The sequence below is a fragment of the Plectropomus leopardus genome, chromosome 4 (assembly GCF_026936395.1).
Source record: "Plectropomus leopardus strain MGB_pleo_1.0 chromosome 4, ASM2693639v1, whole genome shotgun sequence".
NCBI classification, from domain to species: Eukaryota; Metazoa; Chordata; class Actinopteri; order Perciformes; family Serranidae; genus Plectropomus; species Plectropomus leopardus.
The window spans coordinates 17,644,366-17,670,063 of NC_142179.1; the positions used below are offsets into that span (position 1 = coordinate 17,644,366).

Here is a 25,698-nt window from a genome sequence, read left to right on the forward strand (position 1 = left end):
CTCTCTCCCCTCTGAATTAGCCCCCCACACATTTCCTCTTTATCACTCTTTCCCCTCTTTCTCTCTCTCTTCCTCCATCTCTCATTCTAATTTTCATTGTTCCTCCTCCTTCCTGCCCTCCCGCACATGTTCTGACGAAGCAGAACGCAGAGCTAATAGCTCTTTTATTAATTTAAAGTGAGACAGAAAGAACAGGACAGTCATTTAAAGGGTGGGTTCAGATGGAGACATGTTTTCGCTGATCTCACAGGTAATTGGCCAAATGTAGATGAACATCACACTAAGACATTTTGCAGCAAAGCATCAAATTCAACAGTACACATCAGGATTTGGCACCAGTTCCATATAATAAAAACCAAGATGATTTTTCTAGACTTTATGTGAAAATGTGAGGAAAAAAAGCTGTATTCGATTCCAAATAAAATGCTAGCTTCTTGATTTCGTCTCCAAACCCTCTGCAAAAAAGGTGGCTGACAAAGCGAATTTTGTTTAAATATTTTATGAAGCAAAGGCAGACTTCTCTTCCCTTGTTCCTTCAGTGACTCCTTTCCAAGATGGGAATAAAACATTTGCTTCTCAAAATAAAGTGAATCTCAAATTTCACTGCAGTGTGATTTTACATTTTAGAAACTGCACTGATCGACCATTACATTATTTGTGTCACAGTCAGAGGTGGAAGAAATATTTGCAAAGTATTAGTAAAGATCTTTTACTTGAGGAAAGGTAGCAATACCACAGTATAAAAAATAGTTTGTTACAAGAAGTATATCAATTTCAAGTATACAGTGTAAATATGACAGCTATCATACTGTGTACATTCACTTATCCACAGTATTTAAAAACATGCAACTGCACACCTTTATTCTTGCTATTTTAAAAGAAAGACTTTTTACACATTACCCCATTTTAGAAAATAGTTCAAAGTTTCGGTTATAATAATAAACCCTCAAAAAAAATTATGTTTACATTAATGTAAGGGTCACTGTAAGTAATAATAATAATAATAATAATTCTGTAATGCCTTGATATTTCCTAAAACGTGAAAATGCCATACTGCTGCAAGTCCTGTGAAAGTAAAAGTCCTGAATTCAAAATCTTACTTGAGTAAAAGAGCAACAGTATTACCATCAAAATACACTTAAAGTAGCAAAAGCAAATGTACTCATGCATAATAGCCCATTTCAGACTCATATTTTATTACTGAATTATAATTAATGATTCATTAATGTGTACGTCAGTTTAATGATGCAGCAGGTAGAGATGGAGCTAATCTTTCTGGGTAGTTTCAGTCAAAAATATATCAGAATTTATCTGCTGATTTATATTTTATATTAATAGTCTAAATTTGCAGATTAGCGAGCGACTAAACAAAAAAAAAGCAATATAGTTCAGTAAAAAATTACAATGTTTCCTTTTGCCAAAAACTGTAGTTCCATGAACGGCTAATTGCAGCTGGCTAAAATGCCTAACTTTACAAAAGAAATAAAAAAAATATATATACGTTGGATTTAATTATAACAATATGTTTTAAAATTGCATTATAAAAGTACTTTAACTTTCTTATATACTTATTCATTACATGTTATTATAACAGCTGTGTATTAAACTTTATTATTTGACAGTAGCTTTAGCTTTATTGTACTTTATTTAACATTATTATAACCGCAGTTCATCTAATATTTTTTATTTTAGTAGTTAACATTAGTTTAAAGGACATTTAAAAATATTTCGATATATATATCACGGATCGCGATATTGTTTTTAAGCCATATCACCCAGTCCTACATCACAGTGGATCTAAGTCCATTATTTTTAAATGTATATGATATAGGCTCATGGCATGGTGCTAATTTCTATACATGTAAAAGCATCATGCATCCAGTGCTACCTCCATGAGACGTTATCAGCGGTCAGTGAAAGCAACCTGTTTACTTCTTTGACAACTGAGCTCTCTGTCCTCTGGCTTGTGCTCCTCAGGCCATGTCTGTGTGTTTCACTCTGTTAGTTTATTTTCTTTGTGGGCCACTTGCCCCCCTGGCAGTTTGTTGTGTCACTTTGTCTGTCTGTAATGGGTCTCTGTTTGTTTTCTACCTGTGGTGTTGTCTGGCCCTGTCACTACTCATGGTAAGTGGTAATGTGAGTGGTGTGTCCTGGGGATAAAGGGGTGATATAACTCTAAAATGTGTATCTGAGTCCATTATGCAAAACAAATGAATTCACACTTCTTTCTTAACACACATAATGACTGTACTATATAGGATAAATGCTGATATCAGATTTTTTTAAAATAATTAAAATATTCAGTGGCTTTTCCACTGTTTCTTGTATGCTGTCATGACCCTGTATCTGTCAGAGTCCCTGTGGTGTTGTCTGTTTGTTGCAGAGCTTGACCTCCTCACACTGAAGCAGCTTTTGGGAAAGGGAGGCATCAACAAACACACCACAAAAATATACACAAACACAAATATGCACACACACACCACAAAAATATACACAAACACAAATATGCACACACACACACAAGTACACACATACACACACTGCACTCTCTGCTCATTGTTGTGCACAGGCACACTGATGCAAAATGCACAGAACAGACAAACAGACAAACTCAAAGGGAGCAGAAGTGACACTTACACTTCATCTGCCGCACCACGGGCTTATTGGGCTCCAGCCAGTGCTGCGAGCAAGAGAGGGAGAGAGGGAGAGAGGGAGGGAGAGAGAGAGAGAGAGAGAGAGAGAGAGAGAGAGAGGGAGAGATGTTATGTTCAAAATAAGGACACTGATCTTCAGAGCAGACCACATAAAAAGAGTATGCTGCAATTTCAATTCCAAATCAAAAATCTTCGTGTTTTTGATGAATAATTGAATGACTTATTGCTTAAACTTAAACTCAGCAAAGTGAGGAAACTTCAGTGCATTAAAAACAAATTTAAAATTGCGTTTAAAAAAATACTTGTTTTCAAATGTATCATCATACATTTTTTTTTTGAGATAGTCATTAGAAGATCAACACACTCTATAGACACATTCTCACTCCAAACTCATTAACTACGGCAGCTTGGTCAGTGGCTCTATGCTTAAAACTATGACACTCTAGGTACCCCTCTAGGGTCAGTTTTGGATGCTCAGGGACAGCATATTAATTTCCACTCCTTACATGTGTAGTGTCTTTTCAAGACAAACTTCCATCTTCATGGGAAACATAGGTTTAGTCACCAAAACAACTTTAGGTTTAGGCAACAGAATTACTTGTTAAGTTTAGGAAAAAATGGTTTGTTACATATCTTAAATTTATATGTTAACGAGTATGTCATGTAATGTATGCCGTGTGTGACATATGTCACACACGGCATACATTACATGACATACCCGTTGTTTGTGTGTTTAATATGTCTAAAATCTTGTTTACATTTGGAAAGTATTCTATCATAAAGGTATTATCTGCTATTATCCCTATGTGCCTGCATTATATTACCTGCTCTGTGCCTGAGATTATAACCACTCTAGTCCTTTTCACCTCCTTTTACCTGTTGAAATACCTTTGAAGAGCCAATACAACACATACAAACCTGTCAAAAAGTGATCACAGCTCCAATCTTGTCACTAAAAGGTTGTTTCTGCCTCAAAATAACTTGATTTCATTCGAGTGAATTGATAGATTATAGCTCACCCAGTCCCTTTTTACCTGTGTAAATACCTTTAAAAGACCAATGTAACAAATAAAACGCAATTTTGAACTTATTGACTGTAGCTGCTATCTTGTTAGTTAAAGGTTGTTTCTGCCTCAAAATGACTAGATTTAATTCTTGGGGTTTTTTTTGACTAATTGTGATAACTGCAGTCATTTTTACCTGTGTAAATACCTTTAAAAGACAATTGCAATGCATAAAATGCAATTCCATACTTGCTAAAAAGTGAATGCATTTGGTATCTTGTCAGTGAAACATTGTTTTTGCCTCAGAATGACTTGTTTTCATACATAGTGAATATATTTGACAGAGTGTAGTTTACCCAGTATTTTTTTACCTGTATAAATACTGCTACAGGGCCCATCCAACAACTTCACTGATGCCTTTATTTTATTGTAAGGTTTTCTTTACAGCACTCGTTCTCACAGCTTTTGTGTTGTAACACCTCATGCTGATATTGTTGCTATTCCTTTCTCATTTTGCATTTTGAATGCAGCAAGAGGCCGCCCAGCCTCTGTTGAGACAAAGCGTCTGGTCTCTTCTGTGTGTGGGCTGTTTGAAATATGGAGTCTGATCTTGTTATTATTTGTCACTTGAACTTGTAATACAATGTGCTGACTGCCTCCTGATTCATACCCAACAATCCCTTTTTAGCAGCGCTGACTCAGTGCAGCTGCAGTTTTCAGTTTATTAAAACATTTCTTCTCTCAAGATTAAATCAATGGAGTCCTACTGCTTCAGAACTGACACAATTAGTGGATTGATCAATCAGTTGATCAATAAATGTATCAGTCAATCAACAGTCACATTTTGGATGATCATTAACTGTTTACTCAACCAAACAAATGCTGATTCAAGCTTCTTAAATGTAAGGATTTGCTGTTTTTCTTTGTTCTATAAAATTTTAAACTGCATATCTTTATGTTTTGGACAACTAATATATTAATAGAAAAAAACCACTGACAAACAATGAAAATACTTGCAGTCCCACTGCTTTTAGTTGTTCTGCATGCTGTGTGTGATAGTTACCCTCTGTTTCTCGGGGTCCACATATCGAATACCAAAGTAGTCTTTCTCAAGTAGGTTGTAGTGGTTACACACATGGTCCAACAGGAACTGGCCTTTGGTGTCTCTCTGTAAACACATCAAACACACAAAGCACATTAAAACTTAAATCTAGGGTTTTATTGTGCAAACAGTCAGCATCCGCTACTTTTATCTCTAAGATAAATCCCACTCCCAGCTGCATCACTGCACCATAATCACAGCAAACAATACCCTCTTGGGTGATATTTCCATGATGCACATGTTGTTGTATCACAGTAAAACATGTTAATGGAAAGAAATATCTCAGCAACTTTTACGTCTCTTGGCGACAATATCTCCTGCAGTCATATTCCAGACACAGCCTCCTAACACAGCAGTAAATAAAGTCCATATGCAGTTAATAAACACAGAGCGGACACAGGAAGATCAATAATCACTCTGCATTTATTACCTGCTCCTCAGTCAATATCTACTCATCACACACAGACACACACAAGCATTGTTCTGCTAAAGTGCATTTAGCTGAGCACAAAATAAACACAAAAGTAAGGTGCAACTTTGTGCGTACACACACACACACACACACACACACACACACACACACACACACACACACACACTAGGGCTGGCACGATATATTCACTATAGGATTATTGTGGCCAAAACAACAACGATATTATTTTGCTATCTTTTTTTTAAGCAAAGATGATAATAATAATGAAGTAAAATGATGATTTCAGTCAGATTTGTTTGTGTTTTGTCTCATTTTTGCAAATGATTTCCTAACACACCCAAATAAAGTATATATTCATATGCATGGATGCTGCATGTGTGTCCATCCCATATCTGAACACTTTCCATTCTCACCTTCCTTACTGATTGACTAAATATTCAATATTCTGTAGTATTCCATTTTATCATTTTATATGCATCACAGATCACCTCAGGTCTTGAGTGTGTGTGTGTGTGTGTGTGTGTGTGTGTGTGTGTGTGTGTGTGTGTGTGTGTGTGTGTGTGTCCTATAACTGCTCTATAACATGCTGATGAAGGAGAATTCAGCGCTCAGTTAAGCAGGACTGATTGATTCAGCAGGAAATCGTCTATTTGCCCTTGTTGTGATTTACTCACCACTGGAGACACAGATGGACGTAAACATAAACACACACACACACACACACACACACACACCACACACACACACACACACACACACACACACACACACACACACACACACACACACACACACACACACACACACACACACACACACACACACACACACACACGGCTGTCTGTTTGGCCACATCTTGTCAGTACAATGTGTTAAGCTCACCAGTCAGTATGCCATACAATCATGACATGTCTCCATGGCAACTGATTTTGTTTATTACATATTCAGCCACGTTAAACAGCAGGAGGCAGCTCTCCTGATTGTTTTTGTTGACCGTGAAGCATTTTACACATCTTTCATGACCTAAACGTGCTTCATGATTTCTGCTAACAGCGTTTCACTTCCCTCTGGTGCAGTTTGAGTTGAAATGATTGAGAATGAGGCACGCCTGGCATCTCTGTTGTTTTCTCTTCAGTTAAACGGTTGCCATGTCAGCATTGGTTGGTATGTTTTGGTCCTCCTCACCGTGCAAGTTAAGGGCATTAGCTAGACTCATTAGCTTTGTTCACTAATTCTATATGCTGACATTCGCAGTTGATACGCGCCGCAGGCTAAATGATTGACAGCAGCTGACTGTGTAGCTGAATAATGTTGGCAGGACACTTTCAGCACTCCTGGCTGGACAGGCTGTTTGTCAAACTAAAAGCCTTGAACCTCATATGTACCACGCTCAGTTCAGCATTCACAATAAAACAGCACTTTGCTCTGTTAAAGCAACACTCATACCCAGTGTGACGGCAGAAAGGCTATTAACGTTTCGAGTACATTTAAGAAATATCTCAAGAGTTAGACCATTTCGTTCTTTCAATTCAGGATGAAGCAAAACTGACCCATGCTCATGACTGGATTACTGTAACGCTGGCCTCACTGGCCTCCTGAAGACATCAGTTAGCAAACTTCAACTTGTGTAAAATATAGCAGCTGGAGCACTGACAAAAACAAAAAGGAGATCATTTATTATTCTTACACTAGTCTCTCATCGCTGGCTGCCTAACTCATGTTGATTTTAAAGTTCTCTTATTGTTTTTTTAATGGTCAAGTGCGGTACATGTACATGAATAACCTGCTCATGAGGCTCATCCCTGTTATTATCATATTCAAAATGGTCTTTACACTGAAAAACTGGGTTATTCATATTTTTCATATACATCCCAGTTTCTTTCAGAGTACTCCGCTGAGCAAATTTGGGTTTTTCATAAACACAATATGGTGTTTTATGCTCAGACACATAAACAAAAACTGAATCAATCAAGAAGAATTTAACTAATACAAATAAGGTCCTCTCATACAACTAAGCCATCCCCGCAGTCGAAAGATGCAAAGACATTTCACATTGGTCCTACATAACCAGAGAAAACAGAGGAAAAGGATGCTTTTGCTCAAGAGGTAGAAAACCTACAACTACCAGACTGCTACACTCCCCCTGGCAGGTGACATAATGTGGAATGGTTCATGGGAAACGTGGGAAAACGGCCATGAGTAACTGAACAATAAATGGCCCAAAAATGGCAAGAAATCATTAAAACATTACAAGAAAATGACCTGAAAATAAGCGCACAAAAAAAAGATTTAAAAACAATATCTGACATAATTCTAAAGAAATAATTAGAATGTTTATAAATGTTATATATTACGGACATTTTCCCCTAGTTTTTGATAATTTTCTTATAATAGTTCCCCCCTTTTGAAAACTATTTTTTTATTTTCTCTGTCACCTCTTACTTATTTCTTGATATTGGATTAATTTCTTGCCAAATTTGGTTGTTGCCTTTTTTCTTCACGGTTTATAAAGTTTATTGAAAATTTGTTCAAGTTTCAAAGTGTTAAAAAGCTCTCTGAACACAGCACAAGAAAACTGATGTTAAACCTGGTTTTAAAGTGTTAAAAATATTTATTGTTATTAGTAGTAGTAGTACTAGTAGTAAACAGGAGGTTGGAAATCTTTTCCCTCACATGCCTTAATTTCTTTTTGGGAGTATTTCTGCTATTTTTGGTCTAATTTTCTCCATCACTCCAGCTGCCACCTCACCACCATGATCTTCAGGAGATTTAACTGAGAGTTTCCATCTTCTACCTGCTGGCTCTACTCCACCACCAGCAGCGTCTAGACTTCCTGTCCTCTCCACTACAATCAATGTTTAATGAAGTTGCTGGAGCCTCACTGTCAAAGTTTTTCTCAGTTGCCAACCTCAATAAATATTGTTATTTACTTCAGATTGATCTTTCCTTAATGAAACGAGATCTGAAGTTGTCTTCACTCACAGCTTTTCTCTTCTTCGAATGAGGTGATGCAACTCCTAAAAACCAAATGTCTCTCCTTTGTGTTGAACAAAAAGAACATTTTCTTAAAGCATTTTTCTTTTAAGGCAGAGCAGCCTGCAATGATTTTGCACAAATAGTATAAAAACTGCATATAAATACCCTGAAATCAGCACCTCAGATGACCCTGTTCAGTCACCACTTACACAAACATGAAATGCTGTCCATATGTTATGTTTGGTAAACACTGCAATATCTCACCAAGGCAACCTTTTAAATAAATTTCTCAGTGAGTCATGCTCCATTTCTCAGGAAACAATCTTGTTATGTGCAGTAATTGCAGTATACTGTAGGTGTTGGCAGAGGGCCACAAAAAAAGCGAGATATTTCCTGTAAATGTCACAGTAGCCACTCAGACGTAGTGAAAACAGAATCAGCATATGTACCCGACTGTCCAGAATAACAACATCAACACAGCAGCTTTATGATACACACCAGTCAAATCATAGCAAACATAGCATCAGTAAAGGACACACTGTTGCAAAGCAGCCAACAATTTTAGGTCAATGCAATGAAAATGAATTAAAAATAAATTGAGTACACTGTACACAAAACACAGAAGGAGTTCATATGTAGGCTAACCACAGAAACACACGACACTGCGCACATTAGCAGATCAATATTTCATCAAACACAATCCCAGATGTTCTGCCATCTTTACTGCTGACTGCCAGACACAAGCACGAAAGCTTAGTTACCTTAGTGACCCATTACTTAGCAACAACAAAACATCACAAGATTACTTTTTTCAGTAACGAGTAGGGGATACAACTTACAAATGCATAATAGTTTACTTCATTACTTTAACAATATGGGTGTTGGCTTGTTCACTGACTTACTGGAAATATTGATATCACACTGTGGCTAAAAGTGTCAACTCACCTGGAGCTGAAAGTGGTTAGCTTCTTCCACAAAAAGAGAAAACTAAAATCCCACAACTCCAAAGTTGTTTTATTTCACTGTTGTGTCAACGTTCAAAGCCTTGGCACCAGAATAAAATGTTGGTCTTGTACACCTCTGCAAACCACAGATATGTCACATTTGTAGGTTTTGTAGGTATGACTGGGGATGTAACAATACACGTAGGCTATTTGCATTGAACCATTTGGTATGAGCCTACATTCCAATACGCTGAACTATCCTATTACATTTGAAAAACAAAATATACCATTTACACTGTGCTTAATATAATGTTCTCAGTGCAACTACCTTCAACAAGGCAGCCTGAAGGCAGCACACATCACATAACAACAACAAGGCAATGTGCTGTCTGCCCCTCCCACCCCAAAACCGAAACATTCTGCTCCAGCAAGACAGCTCGGAGGCACGATACGCTAAACTACCTTGATGCAAGATGTTAAGTAATGTCCTCACCGGACCATAAATACATAACCATGATAGAAAACCTACAGGTCTGGCATTCTGATCCATATTGATTTCGCTGTGAATTATGCAGACGATGGCGAGAGTACGCAGCAAGCTAAAGAACAGGCTGCTATACAGACTACACAGAGCTACAGACTCTCCCCAGCAGCTAAGCCAGCAGTGCAGTAACATACGCGATCCCTAAGCCGAAGCACCAGCCGCTTTGCAGCAACAGACTAGCAGCTAAGTAACATCAAACACAGTCCATGGTTGCGCAGCACACACATCTCGAACCAGAGTGCAAGAGCATCTGCGTGGCGTCAGTGTCTTGTTCCACAGCTAATAGCAGCTAAAAAAAAAAAAACACACACACAGTGACTGCAGGCCGGGGCCAGGTATCCCAAGCCATCACATATTGCCGCTTTGCAGTGGACTTCCACGTCTACATATTACACTCTAGGTATCCATCTGTGTCTGCTGTTTACATTCCAGGATGCTGCCATCATGATGTCAACACAAGCACATGGTGAATTACTCTGCACGTGGTTATGTTTAGGCCACAAAAACACATGGCAACCAACGCTGGGATGTCAACAACTGCACATATATGGGAGGCACATGGTAAAGTAAAGAAAAAAATCATCATATTCAGACGGGAAGCAAACACCGGTTTCCTGCATGAAAGATCAGGGTTTGTTGGACCCATCCACTGCGTCTCCCACTCGCCCTTTAGGCTCCTTACATTATGGTTTTACAACCAGCGTTACAACAGGATGACGTCCTGCCACGTATCACATGGATGCAACAGGTTCCGGCAGGCCAAGTTCTCAAGTAACACAGCCTGTTCGTGTATCGTGTGGAAACAGAAGCTGCTGTCATTTAAATACAACCATTTAAAGCAGCTAGTAATGTCATTAAATCCTTCCAAAACTGGCCGCTTAATAAATTGTCTTGTCTTGTTTTTCTATATCTGCACATGAAAACAATGTGAGATGTGTGTGTGTTTGTGAGGAGGATTTGGATTTGTTTAAAGATACTTTTGGGGAGCAGAGCTGACTAATAAAACTAACAGGTAAAATAACTTCTTACTTTAAATGTTATTGCTTTTTCAGTGTGCTACAAGTGATTGATTACTTGCCTAATACTGTGTCCAAAAACATCAACGGCACATTTAGGTTCATGTCCCCAATGACCTTTATTACATCAGCATGGCAGCAATCAGCTGTCAGTGATCTCAGAGACAGCGTGTCCCTATTGGCTGGTTCAGGTTTACTGTTATATCACTGTGACACAAGTAAGCTGTAAATCAAGTGTGTGTCCCTGTGGGTGTAGCTGTGATCGTCTGTGGCTCTGTGCTGGCCTGCCTGTGAGGTGTGTGTGTTGGTTGGGTAAAAATTCAGCTTGTGTGTGTTTGTGTTTGTCTGTCTACATCTCTTCAGGATTTTTGGCTGATCCATGACAACAGTGTTACTAAGCTGTTAAATCTGAAGAGCAAACAGACAGAGACACACACACACACAGACTGAGGGAGGAGAAAAATAGAGGAAACAGAATGAAAACAGCCACGCTGCCAGCCGTTTCTAGCCAGATCATCAAACGACACCTTTCGTCTGTCTGATTCTCGGGTCAGACACTTGTGTGGGGAGAAGAGAGGCGGACTGACGCCAAGAGAGAAGACCAGACAGAGAGTAAGCCAGGGCCAAACAGGCCGCAAGGCTGAAAGATAGAGCTAAAAAAAGGAGTGAATAAAAGAGAGATTGGAAGATTGACTTGCATGGCAGAGAAGAAGAGAGATATAAAGAGTCTATGTCATGTCCAACAAGGGCTGAATACATATTTTATATATCCAAAGGCTGGGCATTAAAAATTAACCCGGTCATCCTGTCTCTACATGATCTCACCTAATGATGGCAAAGTGCTCCTCTCTCTGCCTCGCCTGAACACACACAGACACATACACACACTTTAACGGTGCGGAGTGTATTCAGTTTAGCAGAGGCAAAGTGCACTTTGACGTGTATGTTCAAGTGTGCGTCTATCCATCCTCTACCATTTTTTTTACATAAACCAAACTCCTTAGAGCCGGCTGAGTCCAGACGCAGACCGGGCAAAGGAAAACTGGAGGGAGAAAATAGAAAACCATCAGCATACCGAATATAAAAACACACATAGAATCTATTATTCATTCCTACATCCATCATGAATTTACAAAAACATCTGGTAAACTTGGTGACATCAAGTAAGTTATGACCTCCATAGTGCACAATCAGCCATAATATGTCATGATCCAACTTATCCCCACTTTGTACATTACATGTCATGAAGTTGATAAGGTTGTTGGCAAACAGTTGCTTATTTACACAATTTTATTCATTTGTTGTACATATTCCAGTTAGCAAGAGCCAGCTAAATGTTCAGTTCACACAAGTAAAATAAACTAAGTTCAGTCCTCAAAAAAAATCAAATAGTTTACTTTCATAGCTCTGTTTCTTGTTACATAAAATAAAATCTTGTGATCAACATTCACTCCTAGATGTTTCCAAACTGATCGAATGCTTTAACTTGATGTTTCAAATCTGATGCTGATGAAGCTCACCCTAAAACTTGTTTTTATAGACATCTGCATAAAAATGAGAAATTATTTTTGTTGGAATATGTACTGATTTGTTTACAGAAGTCTTATATATCCATATGAACTAACCCCCCCCCTCCCCCCATCCTTCACATACCAGAAACATTAAAATATTATATCTACCCACAGCAGAATTCAAACACTATGGTTTAACATGAAAAAAATCATCATCAAAAACAATATGGTATTTTAATTACCTTCTCTTCACTAATACTGCTGTGCAATTTACTCACCTACTCTTTTCAAATATACATAGTGCAGCTGCACTCAGCTAACTTGGGTATTAGATTACTACTTTCAGTTGTATTAGTGCTGCAAATTAAAAGCTTTATGCTTTAAATCACTATCAACAATCAATAAATACGGCGCTGGGCCAATAAACGTTCCCACAACACTCAAAAAACGTCCAGGCAATGTAGCACTGCACGCGCAATTAGCAAAGTTAGCATCATGCATGTCGCTAGCTTACCGAGAAAAATAGACGTAGAAAAACGGACTTTTCCAAGCTCCCGGTTGCTTCTCCTTAATTTGCCTTCTGGTTCGGTTCGTTGGCTTGTTAATACATTCACTTCTATCGACTCTGTTAACCCTTAATTCCGTTTGTTTACTCTCCTATCCTCTTGTCGTCATGCATGCCCGTTTCCTCACTTCTCCTTACGTACACACACGCAGAATTACGCAATTACGTCGTGACCTGTCAATCAAGTTCAGCTAGGGGAGGGGCTATCGCTCCTGATTGGCCAATCTTTTACTGTATGTTACTGTTGTTAAGTCATACAAATTGAGCTTGGAAATACAGCGATACACATATACATACACCGTCGATAAGGAAAAAGATTTGCAACTTTGGAAACAAATTAAAACCTTTTCATTTCTTTTTTCATTGCGCTGCTGATGAAATATTGTTGTCGTCCACATGGACAGAAGAGTCTTTGAGGATTGTGGAAATACTTTCAAAACTGAATGTGCTGTTGTCTGAGTTTTTAACAGCTCACCATTTATCTTTCAAGAAAACAAAAAAAGATGCTTAGTGACTCCATGGCAGTGAAAAAACATGAGAGAAAGAAACTGGGGCTGGATTGAACCAAACAGCTGGCCACTAATATGTAAAATACTAGAAGTTACCAATAGAAATGAACAGATTAGAGTGCTATTGTTAATTCTATATTTAATTATGTAAGTGCTAATAACATACCCATTAGTTTCAGTCTGAAGCAGGAGAATGTTTTGTTCGGATCATAGCTCTCTGACCACCAACAGTCAAGCACTAGGACCCTGGGTGCCCTGGCCCAGTTAAACACCGCTTGTTGTTTAATTAATATGCATGCCAGCTCAATTATGACTGGTCCTTATCGACTCATTTCATGACACGGCATACCTAATTGGCTGCGCTGAAACACTGTGAGGAGAAAGAGCGTTAAATTCCTGCAATCACTGTGTGAGGGAAACCAACACACACTCCTAGCTGCACGCACAGGGAGGGAGTGGAGGAGAATGTGACTTTAAAAATAATGATATGCTCCCCTTTACCTCCACACAAAGCAATTTAAAAGCCTAGTGGCTGCCTTCAAGACAAATGCTGCACTAATTCTTGTCTTTTCTCTGTTGTCACTGCAGCTACTCTTCAGGGAAATAGAGATTTGAGACTCTAGTGGACTAATTTGCCAATTTATTTGCCAATTAGGATGAGTGTGTAAGCAGGCTTTTGTGCAAGAGTAACAACATTGTCTTCCTATTATTAACAGTGCCAATATTTCTAAAGCCAGATTCTATTTACCACCCAAAACTCAGCCCCCAAGCAAGCCAATGAATGGATCAATGCAGAGGTTTGACCAGGATACAACACAGACAAATCAATGTGCTGGACGCGGGTGAGGCAAAAGCAAAGCAGAGGATCAAAAAGGATAAGAGCTGAGTTAAAGCCCCTCTTTTTTCTCTCTTTCTAGGGTGTAGAAACACATTTTTCTGCACATTCCTCACAAATGTTATCTTTCTATCCCCTTAAAATGATGTCTTCCCTTTTTGGGGCTTCCTTGAGTAGCATTAGGGATAGAAAAATCATTTTATTTCAGAAACTATAAATATACAGTGTGTTTTGTATTGGCTTCCGGTTTTGCATTAAAGCTGCATGAGTTTGCCCAAGACATTATGACTCAATGGCCACACCATTACAGGAAATAGAAAAAGTCTAAATATCTTGTCGATTCTGCCCTAAAAGACTAAAAGCATATATATACTGACACTGAAACTGAGAAAAATGGTTTCATAGTTTTCTGACCGTCCAGCCGAAGGTGTTATAGGTAGAAAAGTGATAATGCCTGTATTAAAAATCGGTATCTCATAAAGTCATTAAACAACCACAATTGTGTTGTACAATTAATAAAAAATATTGAAACCACAATATGATCAAGTGCAATATCAACATCAAAGGAGCTGCAATTTTGTTTTGATTAAAGGTTAAATATGTCACAACATAGTAATATAAATGAAGTATTGTGGTGCTACAGAGATCCCTCAGCCTACAAATCATATTACTGACATAAGAAAACATGATTGTTTGGTGCAGAACCTAGGAAATACCATCATCATCATCATCATCATCATCATCATCATCATCATCATCATCATCATCATCATAATCACCATCACCACCACCACCATCCTAATCATCATATTTATTTTGAGAGAAAATGAATTGCAAAAAATACCTACAAATCTCTGGGAACCCAAAGTAAACTGCAGAAACTACATTTACTGTGGTCTGCCTCAGATTTTGGTTTTTAGTTACTGCAATTTTTGCACCTTATTTTCTCTAGAACAGAACAAGATTGGACAAAGCAATTTTATCACAAGATAGAAATACATTTTCAGTTTCAGTCACATCTCAATTTGACCAAAAATGTAATTAGCCCAAATATTATTTTATATATATTTCCCAAATTACAGCATAATGTATTTGGTATCTTTTGAAACTTTGGGACTCTGAAAGAAATCTCAATAAACTTCTTTGGGTTTCAACAATGTTTGGCTGCACATCATGAGTTCAAAACTGACTATTTTTATGACTAGACTGATAGAAAAAAAGTAGGAAAAGCTGTAATAGTAATATCTTAAAACAGATTTTTAAAATCGAGCTACAGAGACAGGATGCAAATGCAAATTATCCTCTGAAGTTAAACTGACTACAAAATTGGAAGAGAAGTGGAGGATCAAACATTTCCAGTCGGGGAGCTGACTTATGGAAGCAATCCAATTTATATTACGGAGAGAAACCTTTCGCTCGACCTCACCGCTGCCATCCCTCTCTGTAATAGCCTCCCGCCATCACACCATTTATCAGTTAATGTTTGATTAGTAAATCCAGACTGTCTTTGTTTTATACTTGAGAGGGAAAATTGAGAGGAGCACTGTGAAGAGATAAGAAATTATGTCATATATCAGAGTGAAATCCACGCAGCGCCAGTGTAGTATTGATCTCATGAGCTGCACAACAAAGTACGTTGGGTTTAACCTCTGCAACCACCAACCTACAACAGTAATGTACTCTTGCCTGCGGCTTCAGATTTGGCATGTCTTTATCATCAGCGTGTCAGAGCCAGAAAAAGATTATGAATATTCCTGTACTTAATGGAATAGTTTGTATCTTATTATTTGGTCATCCAATTCAAGTGGCATGTTTAACCACGCATGTTTGAAAATGTCAGTCTGTTGGTCCATAAACTGGACTGAAATATCTCAACAACTCAAGGGTTGCATAAATCTTGTACAGACATTCATGGTTCCTGGAGGAAAAATCCAATCCAATCCAATCCTTACTTTGGTGATCACCTGACTTTTCTATCAGTACCACCACTGGGTTCATATTTGTCTCCTTGAGTTATAAATATCTCAAAAAGTATTGGATGCATTGCCATGAACTTTGGTACAGACACACTGGTGCCCCGAGGATGACCTGCAATAATTTAGGTTATCCTCTGTCTTCTCCTCAAGGACCATCATCAGGTCTCATATTTATTTGTCTATTACAGTACTTTTGGACCAAATACCTGCAAAAGTAATGAAAATCCCACCATCCTCAGTTATATATTGTGTTTAGTCATAATTACTAAATATTAACACATTGAACTAAAATGATAATCATAGTGCACATTATACCTGTTTAACATGATGTTAGCGCAGTCTAAGTGCAGCCTCACAGAGTAAGAAGCATGCTAAAGACTTGCTGTGATACTAAAATTTAAGGTGTGTTGATCAATTCACATCGTCCACTCATGCACCAAGTGACATTATAAGTAAACTACACCCCCATCTTCATATACTCATTCGAGCCATTTTTGTCAACTTACGGCACATGTCCTCCTCCACGGCGTCCGTGTTGTTGTTCTACAGTAGCCCAAAATGTACAAGCCAAACACTGGTACTGGATAAGGCCATTTCCACTATCACGTTTCCCAAAGTTTTTTTACATGTTTGGAAGACGGGATCATTTTCAGTTGGTTACAATGTTGAAACCTCACCACCAGATGCTTAACTCTACTACTAGACATTTGAAAAGGGCTAATTAAAATAACTCTTAAAACCCCTACTTACAAGTGATCAGTACTCATCTCCTCAGCAAATGTCTTTGTGTATTACCAGTGTTTTTTGTTTACATGAGATAAAGTTCAAACCGATGATGTCAGTATAAATTTAAGAAACACTCATCTACTGTGATTTAATGTTATAAATAACCTTATCTACTGTATAAATATGCTTCCACTTGTAATCTTTCCATTAACATCATTTACATATCAAACCCATAATCCTTCCAATCTCCCTGAGCAGCGTTTATAACGGTGACTGTGACCTTGTCCCAATGTGGAAGGTCACACACCCATTACCGTATGCTCACATACACATATACGTGCGCACAAAGGCATTCACAAATTAACACACATGATATAAAACACGTCATGTGAGCCTGCGTTCATGGCTGGCTACACAGCCTAATAAACTCAGAGGTAGAGCCATAAATTATCACTATATGGAGCAGAACCAGTTTATTATAATGGATCTCCATCACTCTCGCCCTGTGTACAGCTGGACACTAACTCAAAGGATGTCAGGAGAGAGGACGCGGGAGAGGACGCGTGATGATGATGATGGCATGACTGCATCAGTAACACTGCTGCACATGGTGGCTGCATGGAGGCAGCTGTCTTATCTCTGAACCACAGGATGTTCAACATTTTGTGGCAAACAGACAAAAAAATACAATTCATGACTGAGAAAAAAGAGACTGTGTGTAGAAAAGACGGGGGTTTGAACCAGTGAGTTCATGTGTTTGTTTTGATTATTTGCATTTTTTGGCACAAATTAGTGTGTCTCTGTCTGTGTTTCCTCACCACTAACTCGCTCTAATTTTTCCTGCTGTCTAACAGGATGATACAATAAGAAATGAAGTACACCACATATGCACACTCACACACGAATGATGATAACAGTGACATCATCACGCAGAGCTTCTGTTTTCTCTCACATTTTAAATGTTTAAATTAAGATACACATGCAGATGTGGCTAAACTAACGTTTGAACAACACTGAAAATAGAAGACTGTTGTTTGGCAAAAACACATAAATACCAGAATGACTGCATACTTTGTTACCATTTGTGACTTTTTAATTGTTCTATAGTTTGTTTTTTTATATTTGAACCCAGGACTCTGGAAGATAGTTCTGATTTTCCTGAAGTAAACTGAATTAAATGCAGTCATGTCAAACCTCTTACTTTCAGTGTGCTCACTCTGCTGCTTTGAACATACTTTACTGCTGTCAAAAACCACAGAGACAGAATTATTTATTGATTTTTAAAAAGGGAGAAAGAAAAAAATACAAATCTCCAAAGGGGCTAATGAAAGCCATGGTGAAGACTTAAATGTATACTATGCAGGATTTTCATTTAACATTTTTCTAAGAAGATACAGAAGTAATCCCTCTCAATCATCAATTATGACCCACTAGAAGTGTGTGGCACTAGATTTTTCTGCAGAGACTCTGCCATCTGCTTAATTTTTATTTCTTTCATATTTTGCTGTGCTAGGGACATTCCTAGGTACAGCATGCAGGTGACATTAGGACTTTACTAAAAGGGAGCAACCAGGGGCCATATACATAAATGATGTGTACGCACAAAAATCGTGCATACACCTTTTACCACACATAAGCTGGTATTTACAAAGGAGGAATGTGCTGTAAGAATGTGCACACATCACACATTCTTCAGAGCAGGCGTACACAAGGTTTTAGCTGCGGGTCGTGATAAGGACGAGATTAAAATAAAGTAAGAGATGGATAACATTGTGTTAAGGTTGTCTGCTAATTTAACTTATTGTGTTATCAGGCAATTTTTGCACTCTGTAAACTGTAAATCAAAGGCAAATCTATCAAGTTAACCCTAATTTTTTTTCTTTTTACCCATGATGAACTCATCATTATTTTAATTTATATTCATCTTCCTGTTAGTGATCATTTAATGTTATTCTGTGAAGAACTGTGCAAAGGCAGATTCAAAATGAGCACTATGAATTAATTATTGATCATCTTTCTGACGTTAATTAATAATGATAATTGAGATTTTACCATGATGATGGTTTGCACAAATGTGATGTGTTAGTGGTGCGGACACTACAAATTTCCACAGCCGTGTGTAATGACAGCTGCTCTGGGGTGTGGATATGGAAACGAGGCTCGTGCTCATGCTTGTGCCCTTGCCCGTATGCTCAGCGCCACAATGATTGAGATGATTAAAACACAATCCGGCATACAAATGGTTTTATAAATCTGACGAAAGGAATGCGTATGCACATTTCTGCCTTTGTGCGTACACACAGTTTTTGTTGGGAATCTACATAGTTTTACACATCTGGCCCCTGGTGTCAGACTGTAAACTGCAGGCAACCCAGAAGAAGCTACCAAAAGTGAAGAGATGGCGCCAAAAGAAACAAAAATACAACTTGGCAAAATAGCCATACAGACAAAGATGAGGTTAACTTTCACTTTTACTTTCCCTGGCGATACTATTCACAGACAATAACTGACAATTCCTGCATAGTATGCCTTTAAGGTCACTTCTTGATTAGTTAAATATTTTGTTTGGAATCTTTTTTTTTTTTTACACATCAAAAGTCAAACTGTTTTTAAAAAGTGTAAGAAGTTTTTGTATTCTGCATCATCCCCCTCTCTCTTAAACTGAATGTACACCATTCTGAATTGTAACAAGAATCAGATACCACTCTCATTATCGCCTTTGCTCAGGGTCAACAAGAGGAGAAACCAGCATATAACTTTCTTTCCTCTACAGTTTTTTTCCCACTAAAATTGCCTTTTTCTAAAACAAAAGTATGATAAAGTGAGGGGAGTAAGTGCAAACCTTGTGCCTCAACAAATGACCATGTACTCTTTACTGTAGCATATAGATTCATGCATGATCTCAACAATTGATAACCTTGGCCTATTTGTCAAATGTGCGCTTGTTGCATGAAGATATCCCATTCTATATACGTGTGCAGTGGTTATCATCCTGCACAGTGACAATAAATAAGGAGTGCGTCCTTCGAAGGGATGATCTGATGCTAAAGTGTCCTTGAGCAAGACAATGAATATCAATCAGTTTTGTGTGTGATCTCTGACTTCTTACTTTCTCTTCTCTGTGGTTCATTTTTTGCCTATTTCCACTTCTTGGTAGATTCTTTTCTATCAACAATTGGTCCGTTGTTACACTTCACCCCTCTTTTGGTTTAGCCATTCCTCTTTTCTCCACCTTTTCTTAGTTTTTTTTCCAAAATCTGCCCTGTCTGCCAGTCTCATTTCAAATCTGTTTCATGTTTTAATCTGCTTAATCTGTTTTCCCCGCAACCACTCCACCTCGTTTCCTCTCCTGCTCCTTCCTACACCCTGTTGATCTGCTGCCGTCATCCTTCCAGCTCATGTAATGTGACCAACCATGTCATCTTATATTTTGTCTTATCAACCATCTCTCTTTCTTTCCCCCGTCACACATTTCTTTTGATGTCCCCCCCTCCCTCTCCTTCCCTTCTATCCAGCCGTCGCATCTCTCTCCGCATCCTCTCAGTTGTGAGCACAAGTCAGAAAAAGGATTATTTCTCTTTAGTCATCTTCGGAGAAGCATCAAAGAGGCACCAGCAAGCAGGATAAGAATAGAAATCTGATGCTATTTATAACCTGTTTCAAAGAATGCCTACCAGCCGAAACAATAGTACCGCCTCAGCATTACAAACAGACATACACAGAGCCACAAAAAAAAAGCTAGTAAATAAAAGACAGACACCTCAGTTACACACACACACTCATCTCCTTGACCGAGCAGTGAAAAACAATACCAGCCACCATACGCATCTTTAAATAGAGTAATGTATTGATAAGGTGACTCCCCCAGAATAGAAACAGAACAATCAGCAGGATGTATTTCAAGCTTTTAACGGTTCAAGTTATCAGAAGCTATTTCTGTCCCATGCAGTAACTTCTTGCCCAGTCAGTGAATTAATGACAGTAATAAAAGAACTTTGGCTCATTGGCTACTTTTAAATCTTTCATACAAGTGAGCCTCGGCCACACACACATTTACTGTATGTGCACACACACACTCGTGGTGTAGCGCATCGCTGACAGCTGACTGATGTCGGCCTCATGAAGAACAGTGATCGCCCTTAATTATACATGATGTGTCACAGAGAAGGAGGAGGGAGGAGAGAGAGAGAAGGAGAGAGAGAGAGGAGGTATAGATGAGGGATGTAAAAATAGAGAGTGAGAAAAGGTAGTCAGAGGAGTAAATATGAAGCTGTAAGTGGAGCAGAGAATAAGTGGGGTGAAAGAGAGAGCAGGATAGGGAGGAATGGAAAGATGAGAGAGGGAAGAGGAGAAGGACAGATGGGAGGAGGAGAAAAAAGAGGGGATGATGAAGGGGAGAGGAGCTGAAAGCAGAGGAGGTCAGTGTGTATTGATCTTGACGTGTATCTCCTGCAGCAGGTCTGACTTAACATTACCGCTGTTCATGAGAGCAGCAGGCAAGACACGTTCAACCCCCCGGGCTGTGGACACACACACACACACACACACACACACACACACACACACACACACACACACACACACACACACACACATACACATACACATACACATACACACACCCTTTCTACCTGCCTTATATTCTGCTGTCAAGCTATTCTAAGAGTCACAGTGAACAACGTAGACATAATTATGCTCTGCTGGCTGTCGCCTTGTCTCAAGACCAAGAGGCAGAAATCTTAAAAATAAAAAACAACAGCAACATGCATCTCAGTGTTTGTATATGAGAAAACACACCCAGTTCTCCCTGATACACAATATGAATACGTAAGTGTATTAACATGTATAATCCAATGTGATATCATCCCGCCTCAAAATATTATGACACTTGGGCAGCCTTGTGTGATGGATCTGACTCACGTTGGGTTTACATTGGAGTTTGTTGAAAGCCCCCTGACGCTCATACAGACGCCAAAGGGAGTGACACAGGGGGCACTATGCAAGCAGCATATTTTCAAATCCTGATAGTGAGACCGGGCTGATCAGTTACCGCGTATCGATCATAATCACACTACATTTTCATACTTTTGAAACTCCTTTTTATTGCTTCTTTTGATCTTTTGAAAACTTAGTATAAGAAATAAAGTTATTAGAATAAAGACTTTTTTAAATAGATATTCCACATTTTTGTTTTAGATGTATGTGAAGAACTGTATTTGATAAAGAATATCCTGAAAAGATGATCATTAAATTATGCCTTATGTTAATTTATACATTATTTTGCCAGCAGTTTCTCATTTAACTGATAGTTCTGTAGATACTATTTTTGAAAAAGGTAAGGTTGATAATGCTGAAATTAACAATCTGCTTTTGAAACGTGAACTATTCCAGATTTATACTCCAGGCACTCTACCACCTAAGGGCCTCAACGAGGAGATGGATATTCGCCCTTTCTTGTAACTGCCTCACTATACATTTGGTTTGCACCTTGTATGTATATACTGTATAATCTGGGATCTCTATTATATAATGTGTGGTCTCTAATATTATCGCCTCTGACTTGTTCTTCTCATAGTGCACTATGACAGGACTAACACAGAGGCACCTCTTTAGTTCAGTGTAGCTCCATAGTGAATGATGGCCTTCGAGCCACCCTATCGAGTGTCTTCCTCTTTTCATATTTTTTTATGTCTTTTGTGTATATAGACACGTTGTATGTTTTTTTATGACACTTTGTACAAAAATGGGGTTGCCGGACATCTAATGAATTTTCAGTTGCATATATTTTCTTGCCTATTCTAGTCTGATGAAGAGCTGTACTGCGAGCCATTTTGGGCCTTTTGCACTCTAAAAATGAGGAAATTCTTTAAATCTGATCATATCTAGTAACATTTCAGACAACTAAGACCCCACTGCACAGCTGACTCTACAAATCTAAGATTTGAACCTATTCATGTCAAAATGTGACCACAAATATATAATCTCCTAGAACAAACCCTCAAATTAATGAATTTTGTTCTTTTAAAACTTTTCTACTTGAGTTGTCCTTAAATATTAAATACAATTTGGGACTACTGTTTCATATCTTGCACTGCACTTGTTCAATTCATTGTCCTGTTTATTCTTTTCATTAAATTTTCTTAATTTTCTGATTTTATTTTACACATAATATCTCATATATGAGCATTTTTAGATTATCTTGTGTTTCTCTTATATCGTGTGTTTCTCTCTTTTTAAGCCAAACAGTTTGAATACCCTCATTCTTAAAGATGCTTTATTTTTTCACTTGCAGTAATGAGATGCTTTACGCAGCGACCATTCCAGTCATAAATCTATTTTTTCAGGCAAAACTGCATAGTCTATTGCTTTAAAAATATTCACATTTATTGTGGCTTTTCAACACATTTTTAATACTTTATTTAATCAGGATAATACATGCGGTGCCAAATGTTTTGCCCCGAGGGACCCTGGCTAATGCACCCACGTCTTATGCGAAGTCAGGAACTGACGCCTTAGAGGAAAGGCAAAGGAAATAAGGGCATCAAAGACTTACGCAAACTATTCAAATGTGACGCATTTGCTCATAAGCACAATTTAAGAACTATTTTATCAACACAGTTTTCATGATGGCATTCAATCGGGTGCTTTCTTTTCTCAGCCTGACCTACATATTCAGCACAACAGAGAGAAAATAAGAAAGACAGACAGCGGTAACGCAGCAAGGAAAAAATAAGCAGATAAAGTAAGAGATGGAAGTCTCCAAAGAGTGGAAAGAGGAGAAGTGCTGTTGTTGAGCAGCAGAAGTGTAGCATGAGGAGCACAGGATGTCATGAAATATGTAGGAAGGAGCGACTCAGCACCGGAACACAAAGCCATTAAAGAAAGCCCTGGAAAAGGCAGTCAGCTAGAAATATAAATGTCCATTTCCTTATCGTGCGCAGATACACAGACACACAGCTAAAAGCACTTCCACAATCTTGGATGCATGCATCTCCTGGTGAAAAGCCACACTCTAATGTTCACAGACGTGTACACAGAGTTTAACACACTTTCGTGCTCTCAAAGACGTATGAGCACGCAGGTACACATGCACGTGAGCGCCAAAACACAGCAACAGACACAACCCCCCTCTGCCTCTACCCCTGCTCCTCTCAGTGCACTTCATGGTGTTTTGTAAATCATTGATCAGGTACCTGTAGGAGACCAGCGAGACAGTTAGTTTGACATGCAGCGAGTGTTTTTGGTGTTTCAGGGTTGGACAGCGGGGCGGCTGACAACTTCTTCTGAAGGCGGCTCAGGGTGAGAGGAGGTGAAGCTGCCTTCACTCTCAACATGCTGGTGCTGCTTTGATGTACTGGTTGCAATGATGAACATATAATAATTTAATTAAATAGAATTTAGTTTTTATGCACTTTCCCTTATCAAGCATGTTTGTGTTTAAAATCATGCGTCATAATTTGGCGGCTTTACAGGGTTTTACTTTTTCCTCTCTGGCATCAGCTGCAGCTCAGGCCTGAAGAGACCGAGGAGCCACACAGGATCTGATTTGTTTGCGGAAACGGGGAATCTTATATTTTCCTTTGTTCAGGCAGCCTAAAAATTAAATGTCAAATGGGGATTAATTAAAGCTCATAGGAATTTATGAATTTTATGTCAGTTTTCTAGTTGGATGGACTTCAGTTTTAAGGTGTTGGTTGGTGCGTCACTTCTTCATTGGTCTAAATCTATTAAGTCAACAGCTTCATGTCTAATCAGACACACTGACTGACGGTTTAAGTATTTCACTGCTGGAAAGATGGTCTTTCCATAAAAGTAGGCCGTCAGTACACAGATAATTTTGAAATTGGTGTTACATCACCAGAGAAAACAGAGAAAAATAACTGTGGCTTTTTTTTTTTGCTCAAGAGGATGAAAACCTACAACTATAATGCACAGTGCTGCACCAGGCCAAGAAACGCTCCCACTGGTGGGTGACGTAATGTGAGTTCATACATTTTGACAACATAGCGGCCGGTTGGTAACAAATAATTTCGTATTACAGTTAAATGGTAAACTAAAATAAGTTCCTGAAAACATTTTAGGTGAGAAATAGGCAGCACAGTGACAGAATCATAGTTTATATTTTATCAGCACTGCTTCTATTTACCATTTGATCTCAGTATTTCCAGCCTCTGTTGTTACAATACAGGAAACACTATGGTGCCTGCATCCTTTTCACAACCTCTCATATGAAACAGTGCACTAAAAATGTTTTTGAGGATATTTTAGGTTAAAAAAGGCATTACAGTAACAGAATTTTAGTTTTGAGCAGCACAGCTTAATTGTTATCATGACCTGCAATAACCTCCCACATAATGTCAGACAAGCCCCGACTCTGACCACTTTTAAGTCTAAGCGATCAAAGTTCCTGTTTTACACTCCCTACTCCACCCAGTTATGACTACAAGCTTATTTTAAACTTGATTTTAAATCATTTTAAATGATATCTTTTATCTTTGCACCTCTTGTCTGCACTTTTTCTATTTTAATGGTGATTTATTTAATTATTTTCACTAATTTGGTAATAAACTTTACCTTTTATATCTTATCTCTTTACTCTCATTGTAAACCTGTATCCTTTATTATGTTTTATATTTTATTGCTGTGTGAAGCACTTTGAAATGCCCTGATATGTTAAAAGGTCTACAAAGCTGCTTTGCCTAATGATGGTTTGATCTGAGATTGTCTGAGTTTGAGCGAGAGAAAGAGATAGGCGGTTTTCTCTTTCGATCCATTTCTATACTCTTTTTGTGTCTGTGCAAGCATACGAAAAGTCCGAAGTGGAGATGAGCAGAAAGATCTGGGTGTAAGATGGAGGGGAGTTTACCAAAGTTCATTTACACATACGATCTGCATTTTTACGA

General features: G+C 38.4%; 1 protein-coding gene across 3 annotated transcripts in view; it reads right to left on the reverse strand.

Annotated features, from left to right (window-relative positions):
* Nucleotides 1–25,698, reverse strand: part of frmd3 (FERM domain containing 3) — a 78,832-nt gene that overhangs the window by 46,790 nt on the left and 6,344 nt on the right. For 2 of the 3 annotated variants that reach the window (XM_042487496.2, XM_042487498.2), the window contains 2 exons: nt 4,722–4,826; nt 2,638–2,680 (listed from right to left, as the gene is read on the reverse strand). In XM_042487496.2, coding sequence (XP_042343430.1) covers nt 2,638–2,680; nt 4,722–4,826 — 148 coding nt within the window. Of the gene's footprint in view, nt 1–2,637; nt 2,681–4,721; nt 4,827–12,698; nt 12,884–25,698 lie in introns of those variants that run through there. The other variant, XM_088076668.1, reaches the window with a different exon arrangement.